This window comes from Lolium perenne, chromosome 1 (assembly GCF_019359855.2).
Source record: "Lolium perenne isolate Kyuss_39 chromosome 1, Kyuss_2.0, whole genome shotgun sequence".
Lineage (NCBI taxonomy): Eukaryota > Viridiplantae > Streptophyta > Magnoliopsida > Poales > Poaceae > Lolium > Lolium perenne.
The window spans coordinates 229,977,834-229,989,701 of NC_067244.2; the positions used below are offsets into that span (position 1 = coordinate 229,977,834).

The following is an 11,868-nucleotide window of genomic DNA, read 5'->3' on the forward strand; positions in this document are numbered from 1 at the left end:
TCGGTGACATTAAAGCCGTCTGGAACGAAATATGGAGATCGACAAGGACGTGATCTTCGTCCTCGTCGTCCAAATCTGCACCGGCATTGAATCTCTGCCGAACCTCTCTACTAGCGTGTCATGTCAAGAACTCAACATAGCAGACAGCCATATGATGAAACCATCTAGGACTGCCCCTTGCCATTTTCACAATCGCTGCCTCCTCCTGATGCTTCACATCAGAGCAAGGTAGCACGTACGTCTGCTACATTTAAGCGATGGTTAAAGCGGTGCGGTTGAGTGGCTGTGCCGGTGCCGGTGCTGTACGTAGGTGCCAAACGACCACAAAGCTTTGTCTTCACTGCAACGGAGCTCGGCCGTATGTCCATTAATCTCCAGCTTCTTCTCAGTTTCCATGCCCTTTGTACCTCTCCGTCAGCGCATCTGACGACCTACTGTTTTTACAGATTTTTTGTTCGCTTTTTTTTAGAGGAGGCGTCGGTGTCATGTGCTACTGCGGCCTCTTTTTCCCAAACGGTTTCAGAATTGGCATTGAATTCTGGAAGGACCCGAAGAAGTAATCACAATGTTGAATTCAAGAACTTTGGCCTCGTTTTCTCAAAATGGTTTAGCAGAAGAACGGATATTTATTCCCTTCTCGATCTTTTGGCATGCTTGAGCTACACTGGCAGTATATCTCATGAAGATAATGTGGTGCCATGAACTAAGCATCGGTTAATCCTAAATACTACTCGTACTAATATATACCAAGATGATGTTAAAATTGTTTCCCTAATCAGTAGCGCCGCCCAGATGAGCGAGCGATCGAACGATCACCAGAGCTGGTCGAGGTAGTAGTCTCTGGTCACCTCGTCGCTGATCTCCGAGTAATCCTCCACGCGGCTCGTGGCCTCCGAGCTCTGAAAGCTGAAGCTGTCCTGCGTCTGCTGGTACTGCTGCGGCGGCATCGTCTTCCTGGACACGGCGCGCCCAAGCGCAGCTGGCTTTGGTTCGCCTGGCGCGGCGTGACGCTGCCGCGGCGCGCTGTGGCACCGCGTGCGCGCCACGGAGGAGGCCGTGTCCGCCATGTACCGCGGGCTGTTGGACTCCCGCCCGCCGCCGCAGGAGGGCCGGGCCTTCGCCGGCGAGCCGCCCACGGCCGGGAGCGCGCCGACGCTGAGGCGAGGCGTGTTGTGGGTCGTCTTGGGCAGCTCCCGCTGTTCGAGCTCACGGAGCTGGAGGCGCGACGGCGGCTTGCAGAAGTAGTGGAGCGGGGAGGCCACCGGCGGAGCGGAGTGCGGGTCGGCGGCGGCGTACCGGCCAGGGATGCGGGACGACCGGCACCGCAGCTGGCACGTGTCCATCTCCACGATCCGAGGGCTGCGGTCGAAGCCGGCGTCGCCCCCCTCCGACAGCCTCCGGCGGTGCGTCACCGGCAGCGACGTCTTCCGCTCCTGCGCATCAAAAACTGTTCAGTTCAATCTGTGGACGAAATGCCGCTCATTCATCATCGAACGAAAAACAGAATTACGGTGAACGATTCTCACTTGTTCGATGGATCTCCGTGACGACGGGTTCTTGAGAGCGTGCGAGGAGGCCTGGAGCCTCATGAGCGCCTGGAGCCGGTGCAGCGTCCTGGCCGTCTGCCTCCGCACGAGGTAGCCTCGCACCAGAGCCTGGAGCTTGACGAGCGATTTCAGAGCACGGAGCGCCTTCCGAGCCTGCACGTAAGCAGTACAAAATTCAAAATTTCACATTCACATTGACAAAATTCAAACTCTGACATTGAAGAATTTAATACTGTAGTAATTGCGATGACGAGTGCATGGAGTAGGCTCGTGTCACGGTGTGCAGCTAGCTACGGTGTTGTGAACTAAACAAAGATATATCCTCAGCAGCAGCAGGTTAAACAAATGAGCAGTGCTACTACGAGCTAACGACCCGGCCAGAGGAAAAGACAAGCAGGCGTTGCAACAGGATGCAAGCAAAGCGAAGTCAAATCCACCGGCCAATGCAAATGCAGAGCTATCTGCCAATATGCCGTGCATCTATTCATCAATTGCTTAGAACTGTATCGAGAGATAAACAAAGATAATATACAGTATGCCGAAAGTCACCTGGTAGCAAAAAATTTGAACATATGCAGCATGTTCATCAGAAAACCAAACCCGATTTGATACTCCTTGTTTTGAAGAAGACGCAAGATGCAAGAAAACGAGAAGCCATGAACAGCACAGCAGGGTGAGTCGTACCAGGTATCCTCTGAAGGCCTTCTGGATGAGGATGGCGGCCTCGACGTGGCGGTCCTGGCCGCAGCCGCACGGCCTGACCTGGTAGAGCTCCCCTGCGACGACGGCTGTGACGGAGGGCCTCCGGCTGGCGTCGGCGACGCTGCTCCTGGCCTTGGCGAAGCTCCACCTCCTCCTCTCGATGGGCGCGACCACGGCGCTGGCGACTGCGGCACTCTGGTCCTTGCCCCGGTCCCGGTCCCCTTCCTTCTTTCCGCCGGTGAGTACCTTCTTGAGCCATCTCATGGCGCGCCCCATGACCAAGCACGCCTATCTGCAAGAAGAAGACCGTCAGAGTTCGCGTGAAGATTTACGAATAAAGTTAGAGAAAGGGTATACAAATGAACTGCAAGAAGAGAGGAAATGAATGCTAATGGTTGCGTCGGAACCTGTGGAAACGAGTTGTCGAAAGCTGAAAAGCCGGAGCAAAAACTAGGAAGCTGGAGAAGCTTTTGGGGGGCACCGTGAGCGATTTGAAACAGCAGTTGGAGCAAAGCAAAAACTCCCGCTTTTGAACTCAAGCAAGCAGGAAAAAACAAAAGAAAATCTTTCTCAGCTTTGTGGGGTGGTAAAAGAGGAGAAGCCTTTACAGAGGTGTGCGGCCAGGAAACATGGGACTGGGCAGAGAAGGAAACCGAGAGAGGAGATGAGAAAAGGAGGGCGTTGTGCTCTGCTGGAGCCCAAGCAGAAAAGTGGAAGCGGCGTAGAGCCAAGACGGAAGCGGAGTTGGTGGGAGATCGCAGGGCTCCAGAAGAAGAAGCGGCGTCGCCTGCGTGATGGCCGGAAGAGGAAACCTGTTTTCCGGGACGACGAGCTTTTCAGACGGCAAACAGGGAAACACGGTGCAAGAAACACGAAGAAGAGGAGCGGCGTGGGGAGGAGAGGATTGTGGGGGAGACGCGTGTTGGGCCTGTCACCAGTAACAAGGTAGGCGTCAGCGTTTCACAGGCGGAGGGGTGGGTTTGGTGAGGAGAAGAGAAGATTCCTCCTAGTTGCCCCCCAGCAGCGGCGCCTGGGATGCGAGGCCGAGCGCAAGGCAACAAACGATGATGCCAGGGATGGCATAGATCGACGGCCGAGGCCGAAACGCGCGACACGAGCAAAACGATGAAGGAAAATGGGAACGCCAACGCGAACTCGCAATGATTTCTCACCTCGCCTCAAAAATCTCGTCGCCAGCAAGTGGGCCGCCGGATCTCATCGCCGAGCGCGGCTTTTGGAGCGCAGCTACGAGGACGGAGGGTGTGGCCAAGAGCTCAAGCCGAGATCGGATCCGGCAAATGATTATATCTCCGGCGCCGGGAGGGGTGGTGCCGGAGTGCTAGTGCTACTCGATACTAGGATAGGTACACGCACAGGGGACGAGATCGTGGAGCCGTATCGCCTAGTGCCCAGCGCCCCCTACGCTACTTCCCACGACTTTAGCCGCCTCCCGGTTCCCACCCTGCGTGCGAGCGCGCGCGTAGCTCTCTGCTGTGTGTGACCGCCTCAACCAACTTCGTCGCGGGTGAGGTGGCGTGCGACGTAGTGGCGGCGACAGTCAGCTCCCGGCGGTGGCGGTAGTGAGCTGCAACTCTATTTACGGCAACAACAATGATTCAAACAAGTTTGATTTCGGCTGAAGGTAAGTTCATTCGTTTACCGGCGGCTTCAATTCGGTGGTGGCAGGCGTGAATCACGCTGGGGTGAAGTCAAATTGGGGAGAGTCTGGACATTGGGAAATTTGCCCGAGAGATGAGGGGGAGAAAGATAAAACGTGCGTAACATTTTGGTCACTTATCGGTGGCAGTGGGATGTAAATAAACAACAAATCCATGTTTTTGTATTCTACGGAACCAACTCCGCATATTTATACCAAAAACTGAAGTAACTACACGTATTTGTATCAAAAGCTGGAGCAACTCCACAGATCAAAACAAAAAACCTGCACGTCGACTCGTTCGCCGGAGTCCATGATTCAGTAGCGACAAAGGCATGCCAAACCGGATGGTTTGAGCCATCAAGATACCGGTTTAATGTTTATACCGGAGCACAAAGATGGATGTTTGGCTAACTAAAGCTAAGCCGGTATCCCCAAGAGGGGTATACCGGAACCGGGTAAAGAAGACATCGGGCTACCGGTAAGAAGAGCATGTCGGCAAGACTGGTCAAAGATTCTCTTCAGAGCTAGAGGACAAAGATGAGCTAAGCAAAGTAGCTTTAAACGAAGCCCTGGCGCCAAAGAGGAAGATGACGCCGAAAGAAGCCGGAGGACGTCAGCTTCCCTGATTAAAGAAGACCCCGACGTCATCTATGATTAAAGTCACTTTGTAAAGTAGTTTGTCCAGCCAAAGATGCCATTAGGGTTTCTTGCTCTGTAAGCCACCCTCTCCCCTATATAAGGAGAGGGGGCACTGCCCTTTGCGGGCACGGAACCTGTTGGACGATGAACCTTGTATCCATAAACTTGTATCCTGTTGAGATCAATGAAGAGAGTGATCTAGAGCAGAGTTCTTCCTTGTGTGTTTCTTCTTGTATCACTGCCTTTGGCTGATTTTTTGAGGAAAGCATCCGGAAGTTCATCCCATCTAATCACAAACCCTCCCCCGAATCCTCTAGCGCCCATTCGGCCCCAACTTAAGCCATCCCATGGCATCTGCTCGTTCACCACGACGACACGTTGGAGGGCACGAGGTGGCGGTGTGACGCCTCTTGGAGGCAAGGAAAGGCTCGGAACTCGGCCATTGTATGTTTGGGTTCCTGGTAGCTAGCAACTGTTGGACCTATCCTTCTTATGTTTCTTTCTTGTGTGTGTGTGTGTGTGGGGGGGGGTGTATTTGCACCAATATGGGTGGATCCCTTGATCTGGGTTCCATGGTCGGTGGTTACTTTTTTTGGGTATCGACAACACGATGGCATGTTATCACTTTCTTTTGCCATTTGAGTTTTTTCGTTCCCCTCCATCTAGATATGAAAGACCTTCGTAGCGGGGTCTGTTTTGATCTATGCTTTCTCTAAGGATGGCCAAAATCGCACTTGGCGGGGTTGCTATTGGAAAGATTATTTTTGTTCCCTCCCGCTTCTTTGGTTGGTACAGACATCGGAGAGAGGTTGCTCGGTATGCGAAGCATCGCATGATTTTGACCATTGTTGGCGACATCGATGTATGCGGTTGCCTTTCACCTCCTAGGAGGATTCACCATGATGCCCACCCTATTGTCGATTGCCTCCTTCATGTGCCTTGCGGCTTCCATATTGACATGTGTCTCTTACGTTCAGATAGCTTGGCCTTTTCTAAGTAGTGCTTCCTCATTTGCGTGGCCGCTCTTGAGCTTAGGGGGATTCAAGTGCCTTCCCATGAGAGGATAATAGTGTATTTCTCTGGATGGAGGCTATAATTGTTGCTTGGGCAAAGCTACTGATGCTTCTTGGGGTGGGTGTTGGAGCTTTCATGAAATCTTGGCATGGTCCGTGTTTTAGTAGAGAGACGAGAAGTCCTCATGCTAAGGCTCCAAAGAGCAAGTGCACGAGAGTCGCATTCGTCACTGATGAAGATATGTGTAGATCCGAAGGAACATCGAATAATACCGGCGAGATCCATCGGAGACAAACCTGCACACGCCCGCCGATGACACTAGATGCACCGTCGGGACATGGGCTAGACGGGGAGAACTTTATTCCATCTAGAGTGAGCCGGCGTCGCCACACCTTTAAGTAAGCCACAAACTCTAACCAAACTGAAAAAATATTAAAAAGCGGAGTCCTCCCGCCGCCAAGGATCGAGATCCTGCGCGCCTCTATATCCAAGGCCACACGAGGTGAGGGTGATAGACGGTGCCGGCTACATGAGGCTGAAAACCCTATTGCCTTATCTCCGAGAGCTGGGGAAACAAAGGGACACCCATTTTAAATTCAAAGCCGGCTTTTAATCATTTATTTTGTGGACTGTGTCACAACCTTACGTAAGTGCACGGTACACGATGCAAAAGAGCTATATGCATTTTTGGTACCACAACTTGTACTGAATGTGCATTTTAGTACCACAACTTGTAGAGTGAGCACTCACAGTACCACAACTTGTACCAAGCGAGCAAATAAATCCACAACCAATCGAAAGCGGACACGTGGCATTGTGATTTTCCAAAAATCACCATGTCTATTTTTTCTCCCGCAAATGTGGCCTTGGTGCTTTCTTACATGCAGGTCCCACCTGTCAGAATATAGAAACAATTAAAGACAATGTAACGTTTTGGGGGATTTGAACTCAGGACCGATCACAGCTTCATACTAAGCTTGCCACTGAACCAGACAACACTTTGTTAATTTTATGAGGATTTCAATTTATTATATAGTTTCTGGATGTCAAATGGACAAAAAAATACATGTATAGAGTATATTCACATCGTTCTAACTAACTAAACTAGTATATCGTGTCCAAGCACGTAAATAACAATAAAATGAGCTACATGTGCTACGTGATAGGATCTTATAGTTGTGAATACATGTAAAGGTGATCGTACATCTGTTACATTCGTTAATATTCTAGAGTGTGGTGGCATCGTAAACGACACACGCGACAGCATCATCGGTTGCGGTAATGAGCCAGTTGAGAGCCGAAGAACAAGCGGGTGCTGCACTACCGCATGCCACGGCGGCGAGGTGAGGGGCGCTGCACACCACAATGCTGGGAGGCAGGAAAATGAAGTTATGATTAGAACCCCTCGCTACGAAGGAGCACAATGTAGAACAAGGCGTGAACCGCGAGCGCCACCATGGCCACGATAAATGTGGTGCCGGACTGGCACCACTGACCACCACGATGTGGTGCATGTTTAGAATCGAAGCTCGAGGAAGAGGAGGAAAACAAGAACCCGCCAACATCAGCGAGAGGGGCACCTCAATAAGTACCACGTAAGCAACAATGGCCTAGCCGGAGGATGATCTAGGAGACTGATTTACCCGATTGATCACCCGCGGCAGTCAGTGTAAGTGCTTATGTCGTTGGCTGCAGGCTATGGCTACGAGAGGCTATGCATGCCTCACCTCATCATCTTGTCCCCTTCGGCGTGTGCATATTTGGCTGATATCTTGGCTAAAATCACCGTAGCAACTGAAAAAAAATACATAGCAAATAATGTCTCTAACTTGGAAACCAGACCAAAAAGAGAATAAAACCATAACGTCTTTGTGCAGTAAACATAACCATGATCGATGTGAATAACCGCTATACATGTATTTAGGTCTGTTTGAAGATGCCCGCACCATCCAGGAATTGTATAATAAATTGAAATCCGACAATATCTGAACAAAGTGTTGTGTTGCTCAGTGGTAACCTTATTCTGAGGCTCCTACAGGTTGTGAGTTCAAATCCCACGAAAAGTACTTTGTTTTTTTATTGTTTCTATGTTCTGCCAGGTGGGACCTACATGTAAAGAAAACACCAAGGTCACATTTGCAGGAGAAAAATATATAGGTTGTTTTTTTTTGCGAAAATCACAATGCCACATGTCCGCTTCTGATTGATCGTGGACCTATTTGCTCGCTCGGTGCAAGTTGTGGTACTCCATATGCTCGTTTTACAAGTTGTGGTACTAAACTGCACGTGCAGTACAAGTTGTGGTACTAAAAATGTGTATAGCTCGATGCAAAACCATGATGCAAATAAACCAAGGAAGAAAGAGACTTGGAAATAAACCAAGGAACGTGATGCAACAACACGATTGTCTCAAAGACTTTTACGCCAAGAAAAAATGAAAGGTACTGTAAATATAATACGCTCCTGTCATACGCGGAGTAGGTGAAGCATGTGTGGAAACAATTTGCTCTAGTACTAGTACACGCAGGGAAGCACCGGGACCGCCTGATATTTGGACTCCAGATCCCTCGGACCATCCCATCCCATGGCCATCGTAGCCACCGCGGTCACGTGCTCCCCACGCCGCAACCGACGACGAGCACAGCAGGCGAGACAAAAGAACACCGGGCGCACCATGGGTCCCCCACGAGCCACGCAGCGTGACGCAAGCCCAGCCAAATCTCAACGGGGATGTGAGTTTTTTTTTTTTTGACAACTCAACGGGGTACGTACGGCCGCAACATATTTAACGCCATGATCCGCCCGGTGACGCCATCGTGCGCCATCGCCGTCGAATCGAGGAATAAAGTTTTGAGTTGTGCAACAGCAAAGCGGAGATCTCCCCGTACCACCGCAGCATACGTGAAGTATGGAGTTGTATTTTCTTAAAAAAAATATACGAGAAAGAAAGAGAAACCCTATAGAGACCGATTTGGTCTGCCTATTTTGGCCTCTTAACCCCATACAACAAATCAATTGAATTAAAAAATTAGAAGCACGACATAAATTTAGATTTTCATTTTAATTTTATTACATATTACAAGTTTGAATGAAAAAAAAACTGAATTAAAGGCGCGGTGATTGTCCAAGTGTTCAGCTCAAGGAGGCTTTGTTGCTCGGCCAACATGAGGAGCCACCTAGCATACTCTGTTGGCAACCGCTTACCGGAGACCGCTATGACGCGTTGGGGGAGCTACTGGTCAGCCTCTCCAGGATGAGGGCGGCGTTCCACCGGTCGTTCGCTAGCCGACAAGACTTCGAGTAAACCCATTTCTCCAGATCAGCGATGGGCTGCTCCTCCTTGACCGCCTCGCATTCCCCTTAGGCTAGAAACTACGCATCGAGGAGGATGAACTCCGCTTTTTTTAGCCTCGTCGAGGCCTAGGTTGTGGATCTTTGAAGGCTCGGGCTCCATAGGTGGAGGTGCAGGCGTCATGCGGCCGTTGCGGTGCAACATCGAGTAGGTGGTGAGTTGGTGTTGCCTCATACTAGCTACACGGCGAGGTAGTTACTGAGGCAAGCTGGTTGCGGGAGGAGAGTGTGGTGGTGACCAGTGAGCACAGCGGAGGCTGTGGTGACCCGGCATACCACTGCATGGTGTAGTATGCAAGTCTGATATAACACCAATGAAACACCGTTCCACTAGTATTATATCACTCAGAGTGGTACAACAGAAACATATGCGGGTCCAAGGCATGTCTATGGAATTACAACATTGACTCTATTACATAAGATCAGCACAGCCTCCTACTTTACAATGAGGTAAATCTGCAAATAAACTCCAGAAAACGACTCGTAGTCTAATTCTATTACGAACTCTATTTGTAGAGTATTTGACTAGCTATAGAGGCTAAGAATAGATTCTAGCTAAGTAGGAGCTAGGTTGAGGAAGCTAGTTCCTTTCTACTGCTAATCTAGGTTTTCTCCTTGTTGGATGACGTATCGACTCCGGCGACGGGGTCTGTCTCGTGAAGTAGTTGTTGGCTCCTTGGCCTTCGAGTTGCACTGTAGATCCTCCTTCGATGCCTCCATATCTAAGCAGGGGATTTAAGAGTGGGATGAGTACGAGCGTACTCAACAAGTTCATTATAGGAAAGAGGTGTTTAATGCACTAGCTACAGCATTAGACCAGAAAGTCTAATACCAATACAAGTTTTCATAACCATTTCTTCAAAAGGTTGCTTTTATTCAGAAGAACTATGTCCGTCAGCCTTCACCGGTTTACTAGAACTTCATGGAGCTCCTTTCCGGCCGCGTTCGCAGTTCCATAGCCCGCTCCTGGGCGTGACAGGTCACGGTTCTTGACACGCTGCAGAGGTGTGTTGCTTTACCCATAAGAGATCTTAACCTTGGTGCCAACCGGGCGTACTCCCCGTCCACACTTCCTTTGGTGTGAGGCCCGGTATAAGGTCTAGCCAATCATGTTCCTCCGCTACCTCGAACACCCACCCTTTGTTGCATGCCCCGACCCTGGGTCCACGTCGGTCCCATTATTCCTGTAGATTTCAAGGTGGACCCCGACCACGACGTCGATCTTTGGGCTCTACCATACACTCCTACGCCGGTAGCTGCAACCCATCCTAGACCGCAATACCGTGGGGACTTAGGACTCCCCAGCCTCACCGCTTGCTCCTTCGGGCGACAAGTGTACTACGGACTATGCCGTGGGGACTTAGGACTCCCCAGCCTCACCGCTTGCCCCCTTGGATTACAAGTGTACTACGGTAAAGCGCATCCGTTGATGAACGAGAGGTGGAAACACTTTTGACTACTCCGTCCCACTCCGGATCTTATGGTTAACACGGGTATTACGGCACAAGAATCACTGGCGACATTTGTTGTTTAATCCTAGATGGATATAAACCCTTGCAATGGAACCTCCACCATATCAACACAATCCATGGTTCCATTGCCCACCACATAGTCATATTCATAGTTATGAAAGTAGTGGTTTTGATTTTTATGCAGTAGTGATAACCATAATACTTTGCAAGTAATTTGATAGAAATACTCAAATGACATGAGCAAGTGATGAACTTGCCTTTCTTGACTGCAAGATTATGCAGACAAGGTCTTCGATACGCAATAACTCCAGATTCTGAAATAGCATCATCGTCCGGTAAGGACGATGTTTTAAAAGATTGGCAAGGATGCAATAATGCATAAGAATGAGATGCAATCTCTCTAAGCGTGACCTAACCCCGATGATTTAGGATTAGTGAGTTGTAATGATTAGCTCAGGGTGTGTTGCGCTTTTAGAGTGATTCACATACAAGGTTCTTATTCAGGTGTGATTACTTGGTATTATAAACAGATAGATAATAAAGCATAATAATCGATTGAGCACACAAAGAATGATAGTTGGCATAATATTAACAAGTAAAGAACAGTGGTCAGTTTTAGTACTATCTGGCATGGTTAATGATTAATTATCATATACTTTTAAAAGAATAACTTTTGAAGAACATGTTCTTTAATAAAGAACAAGTATGGTAATTAAGTGGTTGGTTTTCTATGGTTGACTATGGCTTCATGTAGTTGCTGGAACAGGTATTAGATGGATCCCAACAAAGTTGGATTCATTAGCAACTAGGCTTGATTGGTTTTACTTAAGAATAAGCAACTTAAGCAATTAATTATTCATGGTTGCTATCATGGTTGATATACCTTGCTGGTGATAGCTGGTTATTGGCTATAGGTTCTATTAGGCAGGATTGATGATGATTCCTTATTTTCTTCAAAAGAATAACTTTTGAAGAACATACTTCTTAAGTAATAAGAAGTATTGCAATTAGGGTTGAGGTTGTCTAGGGTTTGGCTATTGGATCTACTAAGTAAGGCATGATGGTTTCCTAAATAGGATGATTAATAATTATCTCATACAAGTAGGGTTTAGTGGAACATGGTTATGTAATGTGAAATAATAGGTATGGTTGCTATTAGGTTTCATCACCATGGTGTGATGCTAAGCTTGGATAATTAAGGATGATTGTTTTGGTAATAGGATCTAGGGTTTATACTTGGTTAACCCTACTTGATTATCTAGGTCTGGTGAAGATGAACACATGGGATGCTAAGTAGTAGTGATAGGGTTCCCATATTTTATATGGATTTGAACTAGTTTTTAGTTGCTAAATATGAATCTATGTTTATTGGTGAAGTAACATGATCACATGTTACTTAGGTTTTAAGTTTAGGAACAATTTAGGGTTCATAAGAAGTAATGGATCTAGGTTCTAAATGGCATTAGGGTTTTAGGATTACACA

General features: G+C 48.5%; 1 protein-coding gene across 2 annotated transcripts; it reads right to left on the reverse strand.

Moving 5' to 3' along the window:
* Positions 1–606: 606 nt before the first annotated feature.
* Positions 607–3,600, reverse strand: LOC127326666 (protein IQ-DOMAIN 27). Of its 2 annotated transcripts, none has more exons than XM_051353469.2 (4): positions 3,422–3,600; positions 2,232–2,541; positions 1,527–1,700; positions 607–1,433 (listed from the first exon to the last, which is right to left on the reverse strand). In XM_051353469.2, the coding sequence occupies exons 2-4, from the start codon at positions 2,523–2,525 to the stop codon at positions 813–815; spliced, it is 1,089 nt and encodes a 362-aa protein (XP_051209429.1). In that variant the 5' UTR covers positions 2,526–2,541; positions 3,422–3,600; the 3' UTR covers positions 607–812. The 2 variants fall into 2 exon arrangements, with proteins under 2 accessions (XP_051209429.1, XP_051209424.1); XM_051353464.2 differs by lacking the exon at positions 3,422–3,600 and adding an exon at positions 2,657–3,362.
* Positions 3,601–11,868: the final 8,268 nt, after the last annotated feature.

Coding starts and splice junctions, on each gene's coding strand:
- LOC127326666 (XM_051353469.2), bottom strand. CDS start 2,525: ATGGGGCGCGCCATGAGATGGCTCAAGAAGGTACTCACCGGCGGAAAG. Junction 1,701..2,231: donor AGGCCTTCAGAGGATACCTG/GTACGACTCACC, acceptor GCTTACGTGCAG/GCTCGGAAGGCGCTCCGTGC. Junction 1,434..1,526: donor CACGGAGATCCATCGAACAA/GTGAGAATCGTT, acceptor TTTGATGCGCAG/GAGCGGAAGACGTCGCTGCC.